At 44.3% G+C, this 26,220-nt stretch overlaps 1 protein-coding gene across 2 annotated transcripts; it reads right to left on the reverse strand.

Moving 5' to 3' along the window:
- Window positions 1-957: 957 nt before the first annotated feature.
- LOC121572777 (zinc transporter 2-like) lies at window positions 958-14,996 on the reverse strand. Of its 2 annotated transcripts, none has more exons than XM_041884807.2 (8): window positions 14,722-14,996; window positions 9,100-9,266; window positions 8,596-8,742; window positions 7,832-7,985; window positions 5,502-5,859; window positions 3,007-3,112; window positions 2,588-2,722; window positions 958-2,329 (listed from the first exon to the last, which is right to left on the reverse strand). In XM_041884807.2, exons 1-8 carry the CDS (start codon window positions 14,793-14,795, stop codon window positions 2,184-2,186), a joined length of 1,287 nt encoding a protein of 428 aa, XP_041740741.1. In that variant the 5' UTR covers window positions 14,796-14,996; the 3' UTR covers window positions 958-2,183. The 2 variants fall into 2 exon arrangements, with proteins under 2 accessions (XP_041740741.1, XP_041740742.1); XM_041884808.2 differs by lacking the exon at window positions 14,722-14,996 and adding an exon at window positions 14,222-14,306.
- Between the last annotated feature and the right edge of the window lie 11,224 nt (window positions 14,997-26,220).

The following is a 26,220-nucleotide window of genomic DNA, read 5'->3' on the forward strand; positions in this document are numbered from 1 at the left end:
AGTCCAGGATCCAGTTGCAGAGGGAGGTGTTTAGTCCCAGGGTCCTTAGCTTAGTGATGAGCTTTGTGGGCACTATGTTGCTGAACGCTGAGCTGTAGTCAATGAACAGCATTCTCACATTGGTGTTCCTTTTGTCCAGGTGGTAAAGGGCAGTGTGGAGTGCAATTGAGATTGCGTCATCTGTGGATCTGTTGGGGCAGTATACGAATTGGAGTGGGTCTAGGGTATCCGGGATGATGGTGTTGATGTGATCCATGACCAGCCTTTCAAAGCACTTCATGGCTACCGACGTGAGTGCAACAGGGCGGTAATCATTTAGACAGGTTACCTTCGCTTCCTTTGGGCACAGGGACTATGGTGGTCTGCTTGAAGCATGTAGGTATTACAGACTCGGTCAGGGAGAGGTTGAAAATGTCAGTGAAGACACTTGCCAGTTGGTCCACGCATGCTTTGAGTACACGTCCTGGTAATCCGTCTGGCCCTGCGGCTTTCTGAATGTTGACCTGTTTAAAGGTCATGCTCACATCGGCTACCGAGAGCGTTATCACACAGTCGTCCGGACAGCTAGTGCTCTCATGCATGCTTTAGTGTTGCTTGCCTCGAAGCGAGTATAAAAGGCATTTAGGTCGTCTGGTAGGCTCACGTCACTGGGCAGCTCGCGGCTGCGTTTCCCTTTGTAGTCCGTAATAGTTTTCAAGCCCTGCCACATCCAACGAGCGTCAGAGCCGGTGTAGTAGGATTCAATCTTAATCCTGTATTGACGCTTTGCCTGTTTGGTGGTTCATCTGAGGGCGTAGCGGGATTTCTTATAAGCGTCCGGATTAGTGTCCCGCTCCTTGATAGCAGCAGCTCTAGCCTTTAGCTCGATGCGGATGTTGCCTGTAATCCATGGCTTCTGGTTGGGATATGTACGTACGGTCACTGTGGGGACGACGTCGTCGATGCACTTATTGATGAAGCCGATGACTGAGGTGGTATACTCCTCAATGCCATTGGATGAATCCCGGAACATATTCCAGTCTGTGCTAGCATGAATGGCATGGACACATGTAGCCTATACCATGGAAGGAGTTTTACGCACGTCCAAAGCATGGCTAAAATAATATAAGCCTGCCTACAATACATAGATAAAAAGGGAACGTCAGCTCACTGTTTTTCTCCTCTTTAACTTGGTACAGTATTTTAATAAAGCTTTGGTGAATAAGATTTATTTCCAAGCAGTCTCACGAGCAAAACACTTTATCAACGGTCTTGACTAGCCTACTTGATTACATTGGGCAGGACAAAAAGAAAACAGCCTTCATTGAGAGGAAGGGAGGTTATGCTTGGTTTTTAATCAAATAAAACAAAATGGGGAAAGAACTTTAGTGTTTTATGTTTCTAAATACGAAGTATACAGGCACCAAATCCCATCTTGTTCCATGCGCTTAAGGGCAGTGTGCATCACGGCTGGATAGGCTGAGTTTCCGCTGTCAAAATTCCTGCCATAACCAACTGCGTTACCGCTTTAAACCAGCTTTTGGTTGGTCTTAAATATCCCTACCAGTGCTGCCTGAAATTAGCACTTTGGATCATGTTTTTAAGGGCAAGCCTAAAATATTTCCACTCCTCCCATCTGAGCGCAAGCGTACTGATGTTAGACAGGTAAATTGCCAAACCTGGCGTTAGGGCGGGCGGGAAAATGCCAGGCCGCCAGTTTTTTACATGACGAAATTGCAAACTAACATGCGTATGACACTAGCGCATCCTTAACGCCAGCCGAAAACAGAGCCCTAAAACTTCAATTTTTTCTCTCCGCTGTCAAGAGCAAGTTAGCTGGCTAAGTCATTGAACCTGCTTTGTAGTATACCCCACTGGTCCAATATCCATGATAGATCAGCCAAAAGCAGTGCTTGAAGTGGACTGAAATATGTGCCGGTACTCATCCAGGGACACTGGACAATAAAGTTGGGTGCTGTTTATATTAAGGTGCCGGAACTCCGCAATATTTTAAGCCAATATTCTATAAAAGGTGTAGGAACTCAAGCTGTAGAAATGTGAGGTGCGAGAAATCAGTTACAATATGTTCCTGGTCAAGTCAAGCACTGGCCAAAAGACTGACTGGCTACAACTAAATCCTGGTTAGGTAGCTTAATTTAGCCTCATTCCTCTGGGCTCCTGGCCTCTCCCATGGACTTAAACGTCTACATTTTGGGGTCCTCACACAGGCTACACCCAGGCTTCTGGTCGGCCTGTTGTTCCAGCTGTAAGGTGACTGAATGGAAGTTGTAGTTGGAGAAGCAGGTTTGGGTCATCTCCCTTAGGACTGACTGGGCATCCACTACGTCATCTGTGGTGGGAAAGGAAATGCAACTATGATGACACTGACCAACTCACAATTTTGCAAGTCACTACGGTCTGATCAAGTCACATGCAGTGCACACATATAGTGGAAACAGCAGTGGTATTTCCACAGAAAGTTTCATACTGTATGATGTATGACAAACAACAAAATGTGTCATGGATACAATAAAGCCATCATCATCATTATATATGGGAGTTGTAACATAACAGTAGGTTACTGACAGCCTGGTCCAGCTATACTCACCAATAGCCACGTGTGCTGACAGCAAAGTCTGGTTCATAGTCAGGGCCCAGATATGTAGGCTATGGACAGACTTCACCCCCTTCACTGCCAGCAGCCGATCCCGCACCTCACCGTGCTTCACTCCAGCTGGGGTACCTGGGGAGAAATAGAGAGGGAGACAGGGAGGGAAAGAGAGAGAGAGATATGGATTTCATTACATGCAAACACACACACAGAGAGATTAGAGACACACAGAGGGATTAGGCACAAAAGTTGGGCAACTTTTAACTTTTATGCAACAAAAGTTTTAGTCATGTTGCAATCATCAACTCTTGTACAAATCATATCCTCATGGCTGATGTCCCTATAAGTCATTCCTAGTCTACAATAAGACGTCCACTTTGACATAATCCCGAAACAGGGGCGATAGAGAAAACTACCTTCCATGAGGACAAGCAGGATGTCTCTCATAATTGTGATGGTGGTTCCCAGGACAAATATGGAAAACAGGAACGTACAGATAGGGTCTGCTATCTTATACTCGGGCTGTGGGAAACAAAGAGAAAGAGAAAGAGAGAGTAAGGACCATAATCATTACATTGTCATTACATTATCTTTGAATATTTTCCCCCCAATATATTTAACTTGAGCTAAAATACATACTTGTGGTAGAGCACACATGGGAAATCTATGATGTCTCTATCTCAAGTTAATGAACGTTTGTGCTTGTACAGCATCACAAAAGGGATCATTCTATTGAGAATTGCCTCCTAGCAATATCAGTTAAAAAAAATACATCATTCTCTAGTATTGGAGTTACAGTGCCTTGCAAAAGTATTCACCCCCCTTGGCGTTTTTCCTATTTTGTTGCATTACAACCTGTAATTTAAATTGATTTTTATTTGGATTGCATGTAATGGACATACACAAAATAGTCCAAATTGGTGAAGTGAAATTAAAAATATAACTTGTTTCAAAACATTCTAAAAAATAAATAACGGAAAAGTGGTGTGTGCATATGTATTCCCCCCTTTGCTATGAAGCCCCTAAATAAGATCTGGTGCAACCAATTACCTTCAGAAGTCACATAATTAGTTAAATAAAGTCCACCTGTGTGCAATCTACACTACCGTTCAAAAGTTTGGGGTCACTTAGAAATGTCCTTGTTTTCGAAAGAAAATCATTTTTTTTGTCCCATTTAAATAACATCAAATTGATCAGACATACAGTGTAGACATTGTTAATGTTGTAAATGGCTATTGTAGCTGGAAACGGCTGTTTTTTTTTGGAATATCTACATAGGCGTACAGAGGCCCGTTATCAGCAACCATCAGTCCTGTGTTCCAATGGCACGTTGTGTTTGCTAATCCAAGTTTATCATTTTAAAAGGCTAATTGATAATTAGAAAACCCTTTGGCAATTATGTTAGCAGAACTGAAAACTGTTGTGCTGATTAAAGAAGCAATAAAACTGGCCTTCTTGAGACTAGTTGAGTATCTGGAGCATCAGCAATTGTGGGTTCGATTACAGGCTCAAAATGGCCAGAAACAAATAACTTTCTATTGAAACTCAGTCTATTCTTGTTCTAAGAAATGAAGGCTATTCCATGCGAGAAATTGCCAAGAAACTGAAGATCTCGTGCAATGCTGTGTACTACTCCCTTCACAGAACAGCGCAAACTGTCTCTAACCAGAATAGAAAGAGGAGTGGGAGGCCCCGGTGCACAACTGAGCAAGATGACAAATACATTAGAGTGTCTAGTTTGAGAAACAGACGCCTCACAGGTCCTCAACTGGCAGCTTCATTAAATAGTCCCTGCAAAACACCAGTCTCAACGTCAACAGTGAAGAGGCGACTCCGGGATGCTGACCTTCTAGGCAGAGTTGCAAAGAAAAAGCCATTTCTCAGACTGGCCAATAAAAACAAAAGATTAAGATGGGCAAAAGAACACAGACACTGGACTTTTTCTTTGCAACTCTACCTAGGTCAGCATCAATCCAATTGAGAATCTGTGGTATGACTTAAAGATTGCTGTACACCAGCGGAACCCATCGAACTTGAAGGAGCTGGAGCAGTTTTGCCTTGAAGAATGGACAAAAATCCCAGTGGCTAGATGTGCCAAGCTTATAGAGACATACCCCAAGAGACTTGCAGCTGTAATTGCTGCAAAAGGTGGCTCTACAAAGTATTGACTTTGGGGGGTGAATAGTTATGCACGCTCAAGTTCTTTTTTTTGGTCTTATTTCTTGTTTGTTTCACAAAAAAAAATATTTTGCATCTTCAAAGTGGTAGGCATGTTGTGTAAATCAAATGATACAAACCCCCAAAAAATCAATTTAAATTCCAGGTTGTAAGGCAACAAAATAGGAAAAATGCCAAGGGGTGTGAATACTTTCGCAGTAGATTTCAGTGCCTAAGGAGGTGCATGCTCAGCACATGAAGATTTTGAGAGATTATCACACACAGAAAGGAAGAGGGGGAAGAGTCTAAAGGTCACACTGGGCTTGCTGTGAAATGAACAGTAAACTACTGTAACAGAGCAGTCCATTGTGTACTGCAGTGATACTTAATTCATTTGTCAAGAGGGTCATTTTTGCAGCCTCGGCAGCACTATTTGGGCTGTGACATGTTGTTTGTTTCATTCTAATGCAATGAATATTGAGCTATCTAAATGACCAGGTCAAAATGACATCTTACAAAATCCAGGAATAGTGTGTCAACACTAACATCCGCCTGATCCTTATCTAACATGCCCATTGTGCCTCAGCCCTAATCTTCTCACCCCATCGCCCTCTCCACCCCAGTTGACCACTATCTCCCCCAACACCCCAGTTGACCACTACCTCCCACATGACCCCAGTTGACCACTACCTCCCACATGACCCCAGTTGATCAATCTCTCCCATGTCACCCCAGTTGACCTCTGACCACTGACCTTGAAGAAGATGATTATGGCGCTGACCAGCACGCTGATGCTCTGGAGCAGGTCTCCCACGACATGCACAAAGGCGGCGCGCACGCTGGCGTTGGCCTGAGGTCGCGACCCCGCCGACTTCTGCTGCTGACCGTCCACCCCACCGTGCTGCTCCACGTCGCCATTTCCATGGGAATGGTTTTCTTGGTTACCGTTACTGTGTGAGTGGTTGCTCTTGTGGCTGTGCCCATGCCCATCGCCCGCCGCGTGGCTGTGCCCGTGGTTGCCCTTGTCGTTAGTGCCGTGGCTGTGGCCGTGCCCGCTGCTGAGGCCCCCGTGACTGTGCCCATGCCCAGATTGGTGCAGGGTAAAAGCCATACTGCCCACAGGACATTCAGAAAGACATAACATATTAAAAGCGTTGTTATTAGGCATTATAAATGCTCATATATGCTTACAACATGTTATGAAGCATTATACATGGATGCTTCAAGCTGTGGAAGATACACTACCGTTCAAAAGTTTGTGGTCACTTAGAAATGTCCTTGTTTTTTGGAAAGAAAAGCAATTTTCTTGTCCATTAAAATAACATCAAATTGATCAGAAATACAGTGTAGACATTGTTAATGTTGTAAATGGCTATTGTAGCTGGAAACGGCAGATTTTTTATGGAATATCTACATAGGCGTACAGAGGCCATCAGCAACCATCAGTCCTGTGTTCCAATGGCACGTTGTGTTTGCTAATCCAAGTTTATCATTTTAAAAGGCTAATTGATCATTTAAAAAACCTTTTGCAATTATGTTAGCACAGCTGAAAACTGTTGTGCTGATTAAAGAAGCAATAAAACTGGCCTTCTTGAGACTAGTTGAGTATCTGGAGCATCAGCAATTGTGGGTTAGATTACAGGCTCAAAATGGCCAGAAACAAATAACTTTATTCTGAAACTCGTCATTCTATTATTTTTCTGAGAAATGAAGGCTATTCCATGCGAGAAATTGCCAAGAAACTGAAGATCTCGTACAACGCAAACTGGCTCTAACCAGAATAGAAAGAGGAGTGGGAGGCCCCGGTGCACAACTGAGCAAAATGACAAATACATGTCTAGTTTGAGAAACAGACACCTCACAGGTCCTCAAATGGCAGCTTCATTAAATGGTACCCACAAAACACCAGTCTCAACGTCAACAGTGAAGAGGCGACTCCGGGATGCTGACCTTCTAGGCAGAGTTGCAAAGAAAAAGCCATATCTCAGACTGACCAATAAAAAGAAAAGATTACGATGGGCAAAAGAACACAGACACTGGACAGAGGAAGATTGGAAAAAAGTGTTATGGACAGACGACTCAAAGTTTGAGGTGTTCGGATCACAAAGAAGAACATTTGTGAGACGCAGACCAAATGAAAAGATGCTGGAGGAGGGCTTGATGCCATCTGTCAAGCATGGTGGAGGCAATGTGATGGTCTGGGGGTGCTTTGGTAGTGGTAAAGTGGGAGATTTGTACAGGGTAAAAGGGATCTTGAAGAAGGAAGGCTATCACTCCATTTTACAACACCATGCCATACCCTGTGGACGGCGCTTGATTGAAGCCTATTTCCTCCTACAACAGGACAATGACCCAAAGCACAGCTAAAAAACTATGCAATAACTATTTAGGGAAGAAGCAGTCAGCTGGTATTCTGTCTATAATGGAGTGGCCAGCACAGTCACCGGATCTCAACCCTATTGATCTGTTGTGGGAGCAGCTTGACCGTATGGTACGTAAGAAGTGCCCATCGAGCCAATCCAACTTGTGGGAGGTGCTTCAGGAAGCATGGGGTGAAATATCTTCAGATTACCTCAACAAATTGACAACTAGAATGCCAAAGGTCTGCAAGGCTGTAATTGCTGCAAATTGAGGATTCTTTGACGAAAGCAAAGTTTGAAGGACACAATTATTATTTCAATTAAAAATCATTATTTCTAACCTTGACAATGACTACATTTCCTATTCATTTTGCTATATTTCCTGTTCAAACTCATTTCATGTATGTTTTCGTGGAAAACAAGGAAATTACTAAGTGACCACCCAAACTTTTGAATGGTAGTGTATCTATCTGTAGGCTGTTTACATGACAATACCTGTATATCTACTTGCTACTGTTGGGTAACACTTTATTTGGATAGTCCATCTGTAGATGCGCTACAGACTATCTACAGACTATCAGTAACATTTCAACTAACTATCTACTAACCATAACCCTAGCTCTAACCCTAACGTTAACCCTTACCCTTATTCTAAACCTAACCCTAACAGTAACCTTAGCAAGCAGTCGAACGAATGGGCTGCATTTGGGGTCGGTGGACTCACATGATGTTTGCCAGCACAGCGCAGCCTGAGGTAATGAGCATGATGGTCCCCTCGATCTCATAGTTACCACTGATGAGGCGCTGCACAGCCAGGTAGACCAGCACACCTGTCACCAGCCAGATGGTCACCACCGAGAGAAGAGCACCCAAGATCTCTAGAGGATAGAGGGAGAGGACACACAGGAGAGGAGAGAAAGGGAACACATAAGAGACTATAATGATAGAAATGTCATCGACAGATATATTACAGTAAAGAGCTGCAGGAATAGCCATTTGATATTGCCAGCAGTGCCCGGCACAACCATGCAGTGCCAGACGTACCACATAGTGATACCCAAGAAGAAAGGTCTCCAATAAGTGCCAAGACATAAGGTAGCCTAGTTTTACAAAACTCCAGTTGAAAAGTGAACCATTGTCCTATGCACAAATATTCACCTGAAAGGGAATTGATGCATCTAATGGTTTCTGATTTTTTAAGTATGAATTGTCAGGTTCCTATTGTAAAGGATACATAATCACAATGCTAAAACAACCATTAGGTATGCTTTTCTATAAACACATTCAATTACTCCACTTCTACTTATTTGTTCCAGAAAGAGTATAAAGCACACGCATTAAGTGGCTCATGATATTGGGATACATCATGCATTGATTATTGATGAAGATGGTAGTGATGATGAGGATGAGCATATTATGATAAAGATAAATAATGACAATGATGATGATAAAGATAAATAATGACAATGATGATGATGAGGATCTCACCTGCACGATGCCAGCCGTAGCTGAGTGTGCGTGTGGCGGGTCTGGACGAGAGCCACAGAGACACCAGGCTGATGATGAAGCTGGCGAAGTCTACCAGCAGGTGGGCGGCGTCTGTCATCACCGCCAGACTCCCTGCAAAGTAACCACCTACAGGCAGAGAAAGAGAGAGCGGAGTGAGAGAGAGAGAGAGAGAGGAGTGATTGACTAACAACTAACTAACTAACTGACTGTTGACTGACTGACAGACACATTGACACACTGACTAACTAATTGACAGGCTAGTCAATAGTCATGTATCATTTGACTGCCAGACTCCCTGCAAAGTAACCACCTACAGGCAGAGAAAGAGAGAGAGCGGAGTGAGAGAGAGAGAGAGAGAGAGAGAGGAGTGATTGACTAACAACTAACTAACTAACTGACTGTTGACTGACTGACAGACACATTGACACACTGACTAACTAATTGACAGGCTAGTCAATAGTCATGCATCATTTGACCCCTCACCCAGGATCTCTCCGATCATGAAGACCAGGCAGACAGCAGAGACCACGTAGAGCCTCTTCCTGGCCAACTGCTTCTCCCGCTCCCTGTCCTCCATAGCTTGGCTGTTGTCATGGCAGTGCTTGATGTTGCTGTCCTTCTCCATCTGCATTATCTCATCTGTGGACACACTGTGGGGGGGGGGGAGAGAAGACAACAGACATATGGATTATCCAAAAAGAAGGAGGAGAGGGGGATGAAAAGGGGACTGGGTTTGAAGACAAAAGAGATGGACGTCATGAAATTCGTCCAAGAAGGAGGAGGAGGAGGAGGGGGGACAGAAAGCAGAGACTGAGGTAGAGCCTGTAAGAATAGCTGTCCCTCTCGAGTTGTGCCCAGAAAGACCAGACAAGCGAGATGGATGTCATCAAAGTCGTCCAAGAATTAGGAGGAGGGGGAATGGAAAGAAGAGAGAAAGACTGAGTCAGAGCAGAGTTTGTAAGAAAGGATGTCCCTCTCGAGTTGAGCCCACCTGTCACGATCGTCGTATTGAATAGACCAAGGCGCAGCGTGATGAACGAACATGGTTAACTTTATTATCTTTAGTGATAATAGACAACAATAAACAAAACAAGAAACGACTCGTGAAGTCCACGGTAACAATGACCAACACGGAACAAGAACCCACAAACACAAAGGGAAAACAGACAGTTTAAATATGGCTCCCAATCAGAGACAACCAACGACAGCTGACACTCGTTGCCTCTGATTGGGAGTCACTCTAGCCAACATAGAAGCAAACACAACTAGAACTACCAACATAGAAATCTAACACATAGAATGAACACACCCTGGCTCAACATATAGAGTCCCAGAGCCAGGGTGTGACAGTACCCCCCCCTAAAGGCGCGGACTGCGACCGCGCCTCAACTTGAACAAAACAGGGGAGGGCTGGGTGGGCATACCTCCTCGGCGGCGGTTCTGGCTCCGGCCTTGCCCACCACCCTCCAATAAACCCCCCATAGCGCCCCTGGTCCAGTCTGGCCCCGCTGGCTGGAGCTGAACTGGACTTAGCAGGAGCGGTTAGCTTCAGCTCCGTAGTGGAGCATCTGACCGGTGCTGGACCAGCAACCGGTGGAACAGGCACGGGTTGTGCTGGACTGACGACGCGCACCCCTGGCTTGGTGCGTGGAGGAGGAACGGGCCTTACCAGGCTGACGACGCGCACCCCTGGCTTGGTGCGTGGAGGAGGAACGGGCCTTACCAGGCTGACGACTCGCACCCCTGGCTTGGTGCGTGGAGGAGGAACGGGCCTTACCAGGCTGACGACTCGCACCCCTGGCTTGGTGCGTGGAGCAGGGACAGGCCGGGCTGGGCTGGCGACGCACCCCGTAGGCTTGGTGCGTGGAGCAGGGACAGGCCGGGCTGGGCTGGCGACGCACACCGTAGGCTTGGTGCGTGGAGCAGGGACAGGCCGGGCTGGGCTGGCGACGCACACCGTAGGCTTGGTGCGTGGAGCAGGGACAGGCCGGACCGGGCTGGCGACGCACACCGTAGGCTTGGTGCGTGGAGCAGGGACAGGCCGGACCGGGCTGGCGACGCACACCGTAGGCTTGGTGCGTGGAGCAGGGACAGGCCGGACCGGGCTGGCGACGCACACCGTAGGCTTGGTGCGTGGAGCAGGGACAGGCCGGACTGGGCTGGCGACGCACACCGTAGGCTTGGTGCGTAGAGCAGGGACAGGCCGGACCGGGCTGGCGACGCACACCGTAGGCTTGGTGCGTAGAGAAGGGACAGGCCGAACCGGGCTGTGGAGACGGATAGGAGACCTGGAGTGAAGAGCGGCCACAACCCGTCCTGGCTGAATGCCTACCTTCACACACTCTGTGTGAGGCATCCGCACAGGACGTACAGGGCTGTGTACCCGTACTGGCATAACAGCACGTGACACTGGAGCAGGATATCCGGGACCGCGGAGAGGCATTGGAGACCACGAGCGTTGAGCCGGCACACTCCGTCCTGGCTGCATACCCACCTTCGCACGACACGTGCGGGGTGCTCGCACAGGACGTACAGGACTATGCCGGACCACTCGTGGCACAGTACGCCGCTCCGCATACCGCGGAACCTGCCCCGTCCCATGCTGCCATGCCTGAGTACGGGAAGTTGGTTCCGCTCTCCATCCAGGCTCCGCCAACCTGCCTTCTGGCCCCCCTAACCCGGTGGCCTCCTCTCCAAATCGCCCTATGGCAGCCTCCTGCTGCCCAGCCGCCCATGCCGTGTGCCCCCCCCTAAAAATGTTCTGGGGTTGCCTCTCGCCTGTCCGACGTTGACACTGCTGACGCCGCTGCTCCTCTCTCGCCAGGGCCTTAAACCTAGCCCATGGCCCTTTTCCCCCGAGCATGTCCTCCCAGGACCACACTTTGCCCACCTGGGCCATCGCCAACCTCTCCATCTCCTTTCCCGGCGCTTCCTCCCATGTCCAGTCTGCCTGCTCCTGGACACGCTGCTTGGTCCTTTTATGGTGGGTTCTTCTGTCACGATCGTCGAACAGAGATGAGGACCAAGGCGCAGCGTGATGAACGAACATGGTTAACTTTATTATCTTTAGTGATAATAGACAACAATAAACAAAACAAGAACCGACTCGTGAAGTCCACGGTAACAATGACCAACACGGAACAAGAACCCACAAACACAAAGGGAAAACAGACAGTTTAAATATGGCTCCCAATCAGAGACAACCAACGACAGCTGACACTCGTTGCCTCTGATTGGGAGTCACTCTAGCCAACATAGAAGTAAACACAACTAGAACTACCAACATAGAAATCTAACACATAGAATGAACACACCCTGGCTCAACATATAGAGTCCCAGAGCCAGGGTGTGACACCACCTTAGGTGTGCCGTCACTTATTGTACTCAGCTGCGCATTTGGGCACTTCCACAGCCCAAAACTAATTCTCAGTATCGGCATTCAGGCAGTGGCAAAAAAAATTCTACACATATTGCCATGGGGCAAAGAGAAAAATATGCAGTTTTATAGCTAATCTCATGCTATTCTACACATTTTGCCATGAGGCTGAGAGAAAAAACGCCAGTGCACTCAGGGTGTTTGTTCGTTAACAGTGTAGGTTTAGGTGATTTTTCTCAAAATGTAAATTCTACATCCATAATGTGAATTACATTGTCTGTGATATTAATTACATTGTATGTATTAAGCATGACATACTTATTTTTTAGTAAGATGTTTCTGTCAGAAGTATTTTTAAGTTAGTGAGCATCGTTAAAACTGTAACAATCTTGTATGTTGTGGTTACAAGCCGTAGCATTACCAGTGCCTCAAGTGTTTTTACTGTCTGCCATAAAGTCAACTGTTGACCCTCTCTTTCCAACACCCCAGGGCAAATACTACCCAAATAGAGTCACCAAATACAGTCACCAAATACAGTCAGTGGCATATACAGTCTGCCTCCATTGCAGAGCCTGTTTGGTACATGAAAGGACACCCCTCAGGAAGACCAGGTTGGTAGGGGGCCTTATTAGCGCCAATGTTGACAATTTACATTATTTGGGTTATATCCATAGCTAAGGGCCTTATGAGAGACATACAGTACATTGGTACATTGGGGTCATTGGGGACCTTTATTTCGCTTGTCCATGTACTACTGAACATTGAACCAGTTGCATCTGTTAACTGACTAACTGACTTTGTTCAACCTTGTAGCTCCAGGGCTATCCTTCCTTTAAATCGCCACCCAGGGACCAGATCATGGATGTGATGGGAGAGCAGTGTTGGGGAGTAGTGAGCTACATGTAGTTCAACTAGTAATTTAAATACATTTTGCAGTAGCTTGGCCGTAGTTTAATTTAATTCAAATCTTGGTAGTGTTTTCAGTAGTATATTACTTTTTTGCCATGTAGCAGTCTAGCGAACTACTGGAACTAGACAGTACTTGTTTTTTGCAAAAACAAACATATATATATATATATATATATGTGTGAAGTAGGCCAGAATTTCCTTTCTTTTCCAGCAACAGACCTGCCCAATTCTCACTTGAAACATTTTTTGTCTATGACATTTCAGATTTAGATATGATGGTTTATCACAAAGTAATTTGGATGTAGTGAACTACCTTTTCAAAGTAACTTTAGCAATCAGCAGTAGAAACAATAAAAAAGCGTATTCCCCGCTCCTGTTACGGTAAAAAGCTGAAGGATGGGACTGCAGAAATGTAAACACTCTCAAATTCATAGACAGAAATATGGATGCAAGGACTGATCATCAATGATATCGAAATTATAGTTTTAACCATGATTTGAGGCTATATAGTGTTTGTTTATATTTACTTTGTTTACATCTACTTTGTTTATAAACATTAGAATAAAACAAAAATACAACAAGCTTATATATTGGCCTCCCCGAGTGGCGCAGCTGGCTATGGCACGACATCTCCGTGCTTGAGGCGTCACTACAGACCCCCTGGTTCGATTCCAGGCTGTATCACAACCAGCCGTGATTGAGAGTCCCATAGGGCGGCGCACAATTGGCCCAGCGTCGTCCGGGTTTGACCGGTGTAGGTTGTAATTGTAAATAAGATTTTGTTCTTAACTGACTTGCCTAGTTAAAAAAAATATATATCTATATATTGGATTCTGATGGGTTTTGACAGTTGAACTAAGCTCATTAGGAATTTTTAAGTTATATTCTTCAAGAATCAGTGGGTACATATCATAAATGTATGTCCAAAAATGTAGGTATCAACTACTGATTGCCCCTTTAAGTAAACTATATTTTTCTTAAGGGTAGCTTTACTTCTTCCAGTGTTAAGTAATTGGTCAACTACATTATATTTTCAGAGTAGCTTCCCCAACACTTTGGGAGAGAGTTAACGCCACATTTGGTGTGGATGCTATGAAATAACTAAATATACCGTGCACTCTAAGCATGACAATTAGGCCTAAATTAAGTTTAACATCGGAGGCAGAAGGAGCGTGAACTTCTAAAATTGGAACCCGTGCGCAAAAAGCTTTTTACGCAAGACTGGAGCGAGGGTAATAGGCTATTTTAGATGATCAAAAAACGACGTTTTATTCTATAAATCAAAAATAGCAATTCAAATAAAATGTCAACGAAACTCACCATGGGCGCTCAACACCCTTGACATCATCCAACATTTATTTTCCAACGTCACAAGTTTCAAGAGAAGGGGATTCTCGTGTTCTCGACCGTCCAACTTTGTGCACCGCTACAGCTAGCACAGAACTAGACCCGTGTGTAACATATTGTTGGCTATAACCCACCCAGCCTAGCAGGAGCCCAGGCTGAGCTTGAGTACAGAGAACGCCTAAAAAGGTGAACTCAAGGCTGTCTGCTGTATATAAAACATTATAAAACAAACTGTCACGTTAAACTGACTAAAATAAATGTGACTGCGTATGAAATGTGAGAACTAGGCCTAATCATTCATTAGCACAATAAAATAATAATATCGTCCTAATCATGTGCATTTGCTTCAAGTGAGAGAAACAACAACTCATCCTCAAGTTGCTCAACTTGTTTACAGATATCATAAATGTAAATGACAACATTGAAAACAACTGCCTGACACGTTCAGACAATAAATGAACGGGCTACTTTACCTTCCCATGGTGATGCTATACATGGTGCCTTTCTCTGTGACCAGTTGAGTTTTCTCTGGATCCTTTCTGAACATGATTTCGTGCTTCAGGGACGACAGTAAACAATATAAAACTGGTTACACTATTAGCCCCCAGCCAATATATTTAGACGGAGAAATTAAAACAGAAAAAAAAAATAATATAAAACACTCAAAAAATATATATTTTTAAATGGACTAATGTAAAACATATATTTCCAGTGTTATCATCTAAATAGATCTCCTCTCACAAAAGAGGATACGTTTAATGCATCATTGTTTGAGTGACTATGCAAGCAGTGTTAGTATTTGAAGCCTTGTTACCACGCACCGTGTGCAAATTTAGCCGCTTGCAGCACCTTTGGGCAAAAGTTTCTTATTCAGGGAGAGGGTGGGAATTTGAATAAGAGAGCCTCTGTTTCAAAAAGGAAAGATTCCGTAAGATAAGGGTAGCTTCTAATCTTAGGAATGTAGGCCGCCCAAGTTGAACATAAAGAAAAATATGGATTACAACCGAATCCTCAACTTTTGCATGTTGGTCGCATTTACATACCTACAAATTGACTGCAAGAAGCCCAAACATTTTTAAAAGATGGACTAAAACATAATCATTTCAAACCTTGCTCAGATTGATATATGCTCACATACACTGAGTGGCCAGTTTAGTAGGTACACCACCCCATTCACGAAAATGGTCACTCTCCAGTTTAGCTGAGATCATTCTGTTCCTACTGTCTACACCTACTGTCACTGATGGCTGGCTATCTCACTGGCTACTGTAATTCCATCTGACATTTTTCCTGTCAGAGGGGGTTCGCTCCTACAAACAGTGAGTCAGGTGACCGTGGCTTGCGATATAAAGCAGGCAGACAGGCATCGAGGCATTCAGTTACTGTTCGATTGAACGTTAGAATGGGCAACACAAGTGACCTAAGCGACTTGGCATGATCATCGGTGCCCGACGCGCCGGTTCCAGTATCTCAGAAGCGTCCGGCCTCCTGGGCTTTTCACGCAGGACAGTGTCTAGGTTTTACTGAGAATGGTGCGACAAACAAAAAACATCCAGTCAGCAGCAGTTCTGTGGGCGAAAACAGTTAGTTGATGAGAGAGGTCGAAGGAAAATGGCAAGAATCGTGCAAGCTAATAGGCAAATAACGGCACAGTACAACGTGTGCAGAACACGCATCTCGGAACGCAGAACTCGTCGGTCCTTGTCACGGATGGGCTATTGCAGCAGACGACCACACCGTGTTCCTCTCCTATAAACTCTAAACAAGAAGATGCCGCTGCAGTGTGCACCAGATCACCAAAACTGGACAATTGAGGGTTGGAAAAACATTGCATGGTCTGACGAATCCCGGTTTCTGTTGCGTCATGCTGATAGCAGAGTCAGAATTTGCTGTAAGCAGTATGAGTCTATGGCCCCATCCTGCCTGGTGTCAATGGTACAGGCTGGTGGCGGTGGTGTAATGGTGTGGGGAATGTTTTTCTGGCACATGTTAGGTCCCTTGATACCAATTGAGAAACATTTGAACGTCACACCTTGTAGAATCTATGCCCTGAAGAATTCAGGATGTTCTGGAGGCAAAGGGGGGTCTAACCCAGTACTAGATGAGTGTAACTAATAAAACTGGCCACTGAGTGTATATCTCTCTTATGCGTGGGAATACTTTGGAACAGATTTCCAAAATTAAAATCACTTGGAGCTGATTTGCTGGTGTTTTTTTATATTTATTTGCAACAATAAAAACTTAAATAAAGTCAACTTGGGGGGCCAAATGGGGCCGCCAGTTGGGGAACCCTGGTATACTGTATAAATGTTGTAAAAATGTGACATAACAGCTCATTATGTAGGGTGCATTGCCAAATGTGACATAAACCACTGTGTCAATACCCTCAAAAAGCTGTGCAGGGAAACTGAACTCCGTCTTACCTCATTTTTACCAGCATGTCACCTGTGCAACTAGAGGTGAAAAATACTCTAGATCACCTTTACTCCACACACAGAAATGCATTCAAAGCTCTCCCTCACCCTCCATTTGGCAAATCTGACCATCATTATCTCTGTCCTCCTGATTCCTGCTTACAAGCAAAAACTCAAACAGTAACTACCAGTGACGCGCTTAATACAGAAGTGGTCCGATTAAGCAGATGCTAAGCTACAGAAGCGTTTCGCTAGCACAGACTGGAATATGTTCCGCGATTCATCCAATAACAATGAGGAGTTTACCACATCAGTCACTGGCTTCGTTAATAAGTGCATCGACGACTTCGTCCTCACAGTGACCGTACGTACATATCCCAACCAGAAGCCATGGATTACAAGCAACATCTGCACTGATCTAAAGGCTAGAGCTGCCTCTTTCAAAGAGCAAGACACTAATCCGGACACTTATAAGAAATTCCGCTACGACCTCCGACGTCAATACAGGACTAAGATTGAATCTTACTATGCTGGCTCTGAAGCTTGTTGGATGTGGCAGGGCTTGCAAACTATCACGGATTACAAAGGGAAACCCAGCCTCGAGCTGCCCAGTGACGAAAGCCTATCAGACAAGCAAAATTCCTTCTATGTTAGCTTCGAGGAAAGCAACACTAAACCATGCATGAGGGCACCAGCTGTTCCGGACGACTGTGTGATCTCGCTCTCCGTAGCTGATGTGAGTAAGACCTTTAAACAAGTTAACATTTACAAGGCAGCGGGGCCAGACGGATTACCAGGATGCGTACTTAGAGCATGCGCTGACCAGCTAGCAAGTGTCTTCACTGACATTTTCAACCTCTCCCTGACCCAGTCTGTAATACCTACATGTTTCAAGAAGACCTCCATAGTAACTGTGCTCAAGAACGCCAATGTAACCTGTCTAAATGACTATCGCCCTGTAGCACTCACATCTGTAGCCATGAAATGCTTTGAAAGGCTGACATGGCTCACATCAATACCATCATCCCAGATACCCTGGACCCACTCCAATTCGCATACTGCCCCAACATATCCACAGGTGCCACAATCTCTATTGCACTCCACACTGTCCTTTCCCACCTGGACAAGAAGAACACCTACGTGAGAATGCTGTTCATAGACTATACAGTTGGGAGACCATGTATTTGATACACTGCCGATTTTGCAGGTTTTCCTACTTACAAAGCATGTAGAGATCTGTCATTTTTATCATAGGTACACTTCAACTGTGAGAGACGGAATCTAAAACAAAATTCCAGAAAATCACATTGTATGATTTTTAAGTAATTAATTTGCATTTTATTGCATGACATAAGTATTTGATACATCAGAAAAGCAGAACTTAATATTTGGTACAGAAACCTTTGTTTACAATTACAGAGATCATACGTTTCCTGTAAGTCTTGACCAGGTTTGCACACACTGCAGCAGGGATTTTGGCCCACTCCTCCATACAGACCTTCTCCAGATCCTTCAGGTTTCGGGGCTGTCGCTGGGCAATACGGACTTTCAGCTCCCTCCAAAGATGTTCTATTGGGTTCAGGTCTAGAGACTGGCTAGGCCACTCCAGGACCTTGAGATGCTTCTTATGGAGCCACTCCTTAGTTGCCCTGGCTGTGTGTTTTGGGTCGTTGTCATGCTGGAAGACCCAGCCACGACCCATCTTCAATGCTCTTACTGAGGGAAGGAGGTTGTTGGCCAAGATCTCGCGATACATGGCCCCATCCATCCTCCCCTCAATACGGTGCAGTCGTCCTGTCCCCTTTGCAGAAAAGCATCCCCAAAGAATGATGTTTCCACCTCCATGCTTCACGGTTGGGATGGTGTTCTTGGGGTTGTACTCATCCTTCTTCTTCCTCCAAACACGGCGAGTGGAGTTTAGACCAAAAGCTCTATTTTTGTCTCATCAGACCACATGACCTTCTCCCATTCCTCCTCTGGATCATCCAGATGGTCATTGGCAAACTTCAGACGGGCCTGGACATGCGCTGGCTTGAGCAGGGGGACCTTGCGTGCGCTGCAGGATTTTAATCCATGACGGCGTAGTGTGTTAATAATGGTTTTCTTTGAGACTGTGGTCCCAGCTCTCTTCAGGTCATTGACCAGGTCCTGCCGTGTAGTTCTGGGCTGATCCCTCACCTTCCTCATGATCATTGATGCCCCACAAGGTGAGATCTTGCATGGAGCCCCAGACCGAGGGTGATTGACCGTCATCTTGAACTTCTTCCATTTTCTAATAATTGCGCCAACAGTTGTTGCCTTCTCACCAAGCTGCTTGCCTATTGTCCTGTAGCCCATCCCAGCCTTGTGCAAGTCTACAATTTTATCCCTGATGTCCTTACACAGCTCTCTGGTCTTGGCCATTGTGGAGAGGTTGGAGTCTGTTTGATTGAGTGTGTGGACAGGTGTCTTTTATACAGGTAATGAGTTCAAACAGGTGCAGTTAATACAGATAATGAGTGGAGAACAGGAGGGCTTCTTAAAGAAAAACTAACAGGTCTGTGAGAGACGGAATTCTTACTGGTTGGTAGGTGATCAAATACTTATGTCATGCAATAAAATGCAAATTAATTACTTAAAAATCATACAATGTGATTTTCTGGATTTTTGTTTTAGATTCCGTCTCTCACAGTTGAAGTGTACCTATGGTAAAAATTACAGACCTCTACATGCTTTGTAAGTAGGAAAACCTGCAAAATCGGCAGTGTATCAAATACTTGTTCTCCCCACTGTATATCTCAGCGTTCAACACCATAGTGCCCTCCAAGCTCACTAAGCTCAGGACCCTGGGACTGAACACCTCCCTCTGCAACTGGATCCTGGATTTCCTGATGGGCCACCCCCAGGTGGTGAGGATAGGCAACAACACATCCGCCATGCTGATCCTCAACACAGGGGCCCCTTAGGGCTGCGTGGCTGTGCACAACTCCAACACCATCATTAAGTTTGCTGTTGACACGACGGTGGTTGGCCTGATCACCGACGACGATGAGACAGGCTATAGGGAGGAGGTCAGTGACCTGGCAGTGTGGTCAGCAAGACAAAGGAGCTGATCGTGGACTACAGGAAAAGGAGGACTGAGCACGCCCCCATCCACATCAACGGGGCTGTTGTGGAGTGGGTCGAGAGTTTCAAGTTCCTCGGTGTCCACATCACTAAGGAATTATCATGGTCCACACACACCAACACAGTTGTGAAGAAGGCATGACAATGCCTCTTCCCCCTCAAGAGGCTGAAAAGATTTGGCATGGGCACTCGGATCCTCAAAAACGTATACAGCTGCACCACTGAGAGCATTTTGACTGGCTGCATCACCGCTTGGTATGGCAACTGTTTGGCATCCGACCGCAAGGCGCTACAGAGGGTGGTGCGTACGGTCCAGTACATCACTGGGGCTGAGCTCCCTGCCGTCCAGGACCTCTATACCAGGCGGTGTCAGAGGAAGGCCCTAAAAATTGTCAAAGACTCCAGCCACCCAAGTCATAGACTGTTCTCTCTGCTACAACATGGCAAGCGGTACCGATGCACCAAGTCTGGACCAATAGGACCCTGAACAGCTTCTACCCCCAAGCCATAAGACTGCTAAATAGTTAGTTAAATAGTTAACCAATAGCTACCCTGAATATCTGCATTGACTCTTTTGACTCATCACATACGCTGCTGCTACTGTTTATTATTTATCCTGTTGCCTAGTCACTTTATCCCTACCTATATGTACATATCTACCTCAATTACCTCATACCCCTGCACATCGACTTGGTACTGGTGCTCCGTGTATATAGCAAAATTATCGTTACTCATTGTGTATTTATTCCTTGTGTTATTATTTTTCTATTATTTCCAAAAATCGTTGGGAAGGGCCAGTAAGCATTTCACTGTTGTTTACGAAGCATATGACAAATTCAATATATTTGATTTGAAGTATTAGAGTCAAAATGGTCATCTGAGCGATGCTTACCTTTTATGTGGAAATTGTCAAGTGCAAATGTTTAAATTGATCGAGTGAAAACTGTTAGCGATCTCACCATAGAGAGGAATGGGTTTGCGGCTAAGCTAGGCTAGCCAATAGAATACATTTTGACAACTTGGTGCCTGCTAATGTTCTGGTATAGCTCCTCTAAGATAATATTGTGGTTTCTTTTTCTACTTAATTTATATTGTAAAGGCTTTGACATCTCCCCACCCAAGTGTGATATATTACAAAGTTGTATTTCTTGAGAAAAACTAAATACGCTAATGCTAAGCTAAGTTAGCGGCTAGCTGGCTCAGTATAGAGATGACTGAACTGGTTTATGGTTCATTTACAGTAGCTATTTAAAGGTTAAAGGAAAACTCCAAACAAAAACTATCTTTTGGTATTTGTTTCATTAGTCCATTGTTGATATTGTCCCAAAACCTTTTGCATGTCAGCAATCAAGTTTTCAAGATATGTAACTTTCAAAATACAGAAATCTGGCCATATTATGTATTTTGTATCATATGATGCAAAACGCAGCATCATATGATGCAAAATGCATCATACGGGACAGATTTCTCCTATGTAAGGCAACCACTTATCGGATTCCGGGTCACGGAGGAGTGAAGGTTGGAGTAGTCGAGGAGAGGACAGACTTTTGCCCAATTGAGAATTTCGCCATGGTTAGGGTTGAACCGGGATGTGGACATGAAGCTAGGGTTAGGGTTGTGGTTAATGCTTGGGTTAGGGTTGCACAGGGATGTGGACATTAAGCTAAGTTTAGGAATAGTGTTAGAGTTAGGGTTAGGGTTGAACTGGGTCGTGGACATGAAGCTATGGTTAGGATTACTGCTGTAAGTACAGTGTAATAATAATGAGTCATTACAAAAAAGAAATGATGACATTAGCTTATAGATCATTTTCAAAGCGTCTGTATATACTGTAGGGTCTGAAATGATTGACACCCTTGATAAAGATGAGCAATAATGACTGTATAAAATAAATAATTCAAATAATGAGCTATATTGTATGCAAAAAAACATTGGGAAATTATATTATTTTATACTAATACAATTGCTCAGAGAAAGAGATTTTGTTTAACAATTACACATTATTTTTCTAAAAAAAGTAGGGGTCAAAATTATTTACACGCTTCAAGATTCTTATAAATCAGTCAAAAGTTTAGTATTTGGTGCCATATTCCTAGCGCGCAATGACTACATCAAGCTTGTGACTCTACAAACTTGTTGGATGCATTTGCAGTTCGTTTTGGTTGTGTTTAAGATTATTTTGTGCCTTAAGAAATGAATGGTAAATAATGTATTGTGTCATTTTGGAGTCACTTTTATTGTAAATAAGAATAGAATATGTTTCTAAACACTTGAATGTGGATGCTACCATGATTACAGATAATCCTGAATTAATCATGAATAATGATAAGTGAGAAAGTTACAAAGGGTCAAAGTTACAGAGGGTCAAAGATCATACTCCCAAGACATGCTAACCTCCCCTGTTATTGGTAATGTATGAAAAATAAAGCCTTTGTAAGTTGTTGTTAGTTTTCCTGCATGTAAAGCAATAAATGACCAAAGGGTGGCGATAAAACTCTTCAGTACTCTCACCAAGCTAGCGTTCTGCTGTCTGCAGCAGGACTCTGCTCCTCAAGATCCTGGTAATTTCTGTCAGATCAGCTGGAGAACTGGCGTCTTCTTAACAGTTCACTAGATCCTGTTCACCAGTGCAGGACCACAGCTTTAGTTTAATCAAATATAATCCCTTGTATCCTGCAAAACTGTAGGCTATCATGTTAAACTGCATATCCTGTATTTGTTCTGTAAGAGTCCAGAACAGAGTTAAGCAACAAATGATGCTGGCAACTCATGTGGCCTAACACACTCCACTCATTTGAGAGCATGGGGGTGGATTTCAATGTGGTTCAGTGACTTGCAATAGCTTAGTTCCTCATATTACGCAATATGTCACTGGTGATCTCACATTCGCACTGTAGTGACTTTAGTGCAACACCTAGCATCCTTATCAAGAGGTTGGATCCTCTTGGTGTAATGGCTAAAATGTGTTAGACTGACAGTCACAGGTATCCCGGGTTTGAGCCCAGCCGGGCTACATGTGTCAGGAGTGGAATGGTCTATCATCTCATAAACAAAAAAAACTGCACATTTGCCTCATGTTACACACAAGAAGAAGAAAAAATCAGTCTGGAGATGCCTTTGTTGCTTAGTGGTCTAAAAGTGGAATGAATGCAATTCTAAATATAGATGCAAATGTGTCAAAGCTATTTTAGTCAATTTGTCTGGAATTGCAGCTTTGTTGGTAAGGGTTGGTAGGTGCAGCTCAGACAGCTAAGACAGAGTGTGTTTGTGTGTGTGTGCGTCCGTCCGTGCCTTTCTGTCTGTCTGTCTAAGTGTTGAAGGGGGACAGCTTTAGGGCTTTGCGGAACAAGCAGTCCACACTAAATTATGTCCTTGTTAACAGGGGTGACATGACAACGAGCCAAGGACATTCCACAGACTACCCCGTTATCCTCAAGAGCACAATGGAGGTAACCTGGGCAACTGTCCTTCTTCTCCGCTCCTTCCTCCTCCATAGGGGGAGTGTGTGTGTTAAAAAGTCCCCAATATGGTAAACAAGCTTGGGTCAAAGAGCTGACATCACTCCTGCTGCATCACACTAACACATGACTGACGCCACTCCACTGTCCCACAGAGGAGGGGGTTGAGGAAAACAGAGGAGAACCTCTTAGGTTTCCAGTCCAGTGCAGAACTACCCCTGACATGAGAGAGGATAAGAGGAAGTGGGAGTAGCGAAGCAGAAAGAGAAGAATTCTCCAGACAACGCTGTATCTTGCTACAGCCGAGAGAAGCTTAGACCAAACATAGATTCTATAGGAACACTGATTGGTTTTTAGCCCAGATTGTAGAACTTGAAGCCTATCATGATGGAAGTGGTCCTGACTAGACTGAGAGACTTCTCCTCTAAGGACATCTCCTTTGATGCCTGTAAGTCAACCGGGCCCGTTGTGTCCAGGGACCCACGGACCACCAGAGACCCCTGCCCTGTGGAAGGGCTCCGGATGGAGGGCTGCATGGCCGGAGGAGATGGCAGCAGCCCCTACAAATTGGACATTGAGAATGCACTGGCCTGGCTGCGCAGGGAACTGGTAAGACTGGACAAATGACTGAAGTCTTTGATTGTGATAAAGTCTCTCTAGAACTGATCAAACTTGTAGTCTGTCTCTATGGGCTTAGATGAGTAAAACAGATACTCAGCAACATTTACTTTATTTGAATGTATTGATGTGTTTTGTATTTACAACAGAAATACACATTTTTATTTGCAAATTGAGGACAATTTGATCTTTCCTGTATGTTAACAGATGATCATGGAAAATGGATTGCAATTATTCAGCACTTTTACTGTGAATTACTGTGAGACTCAAGGGTTATCTTGTCTTTTCATACTTTATATTTGTAGAGAAAGAGGACATGTTAAAATGATTCTATGCTGGATATGAATACTCGCCCCCGAAAGTATGACCTGTGTGTGGTCATCTGACTCTGTGGGACGACAGTGGAAATTGATACATTTTTATTGGCTATTAGGGCTAAGGTCAAGCCATCTGTCACCCAATGAAATTACCTTCTTGGTCATTCAAATCGTTAGTGTGTGGGAGTGTCACGTTATTGCATTCTTGTAATTGAGATGTGCGGACGGGCAGCAGACGATGTTACAATGTCACCCTTCCAGCTTTAATTAACCCCCCCCCCCCTCCCCCATAAGGAAAATAATCATGAAAATCAAATAAGAATCTTATATGGCAGAAGAAGATTATTTGTACAAAAATCCTCCTCCTGCTCTTGCTCGCAGTAGACTTTGCTTCTCACATTGCATGCGTCAATAACATCAGACAGTGGTATGCAAGTGCTTTGAAATCTGTATGTCCCATGTATGTGATATCATAGAATGCTTAGCTTCCATGTCTCTCATATGTTTTTTATACAATACATGCAACAGCTTGTTATTACTATGATCTAAGTGCTTTGAAATTCATTTGTCCTATGAACAGGTACGTGAGACCTTATAAGGCTTAGCTTACATGTCTCTTGTATGTTTTTTATATAATTATATAATGCAATATTTCTGTTATGTCTAAATGTGTGTCTAAACTTACCTAAGTCAGATATTACAAGAATCTTCTATGAATCTTGTAAGTTTATTTGCTGTCATAAGTATTCATTACAAGTCACAGGTAGAACATCTTGTTAAATTATTCTATATATTTTCTATACAGGCCTAGTTGGTTAGAAATTCAAAGAGGGCCCATTGTCAATGATTAATATATCGCTTGGCATTTAGTCCTCGCCCGGCACCTTGTCATGGCAACCAAGTGTCCCGAGCACACAAAACACACCAAACCTCGGCGTCAGATGGGACAGAGACAAAGAGGAACACTGGTTAAGGGAGAGCGCGGAAGACTATTGGCTACTTTACTGGTATAGCTCTGGCGTAGTTGGTTCAATAGAATAGAATAGTTGAATGTGTTCTACTTTTTACTTAACTTAGAGAATGCCATGTAAGCTAATAGTAGTTCAGAGAGACAGGTTCGTTGTCATACCAACAACAACAACTAAAGTAATCTAAGTCATACACTATAGGCATTGGACTATATGGGGGAATCCTTGAAAACGTACAGTACTGTGCATGGCCAATATATTTAACATTTTAGTCATTTAGCAGACGCTCTTATCCAGAGCGACTTACAGGAGCAATTCGGGTTAAGTGCCTTGCTCAAGGGCACAGACAGATTTTTCACCTAGTCGGCTTGGGGATTCAAACCATCGGCCTTTCGGTTACTGGCCCAATGCTCTTAACCGCTATGCTACCTGCTGCCCTATGGCCAAAATGTTTCACAAAGATCCACTGGTCCATAAGAGACAGGTTATAAAACCATCTACACTATCAGATCCACTGTAGGTCTTCGTCCTCTTTCATTCTCGAACTTCCAACACAAAAAGACACCCACGGAAACTCTATCCAATTATTCCACTTCCCAGTGACCAATGATTGCTGGCCTTTGATGTCATGAGATGTGGGTTTGTGCAGATGCAGTGGGACCGGCCCAGGTCCAGTCTCTGAGTCCAGTATTCAAACAACCATTGTGCCATAGTTGCAATGCAGCACAAATAGAAGTGACTTCCACCAATTAGAACCATCGCCTCTTCTCAAGTATCATAGCCCAGTATTCAGTGGTTCTCATCAAAGAGAAAGCAAGAACTCCAGCAAGAACAAGCGGTTGTTTACTGTCCCCCATGGTACATTAGACATAGTTCGATCTGCTGCAATGGCTGGGCAAAGGACATACACACAGAACACACACACAAACACACGTCAAGGGGGGATATCACCCCCCAGGAAGCCCACTGCTCAAACTTCCACCAAATTCGCCAAGTCCAAGTTTGTCCCAGGGAGAGGAATGTTCAAACTTGATGTTTCTTATTTTTTTCCTCTTTCAAACAAAGCTTTTAAAGCCACATCACATCCTTTCA

Source organism: Coregonus clupeaformis, chromosome 8, assembly GCF_020615455.1.
Source record: "Coregonus clupeaformis isolate EN_2021a chromosome 8, ASM2061545v1, whole genome shotgun sequence".
NCBI lineage: Eukaryota > Metazoa > Chordata > Actinopteri > Salmoniformes > Salmonidae > Coregonus > Coregonus clupeaformis.

Coding starts and splice junctions, on each gene's coding strand:
- LOC121572777 (XM_041884807.2), bottom strand. CDS start 14,795: ATGTTCAGAAAGGATCCAGAGAAAACTCAACTGGTCACAGAGAAAGGC. Junction 7,986..8,595: donor CTACGGCTGGCATCGTGCAG/GTGAGATCCTCA, acceptor TCTATCCTCTAG/AGATCTTGGGTGCTCTTCTC. Junction 3,113..5,501: donor CCATAATCATCTTCTTCAAG/GTCAGTGGTCAG, acceptor TGTTTCCCACAG/CCCGAGTATAAGATAGCAGA.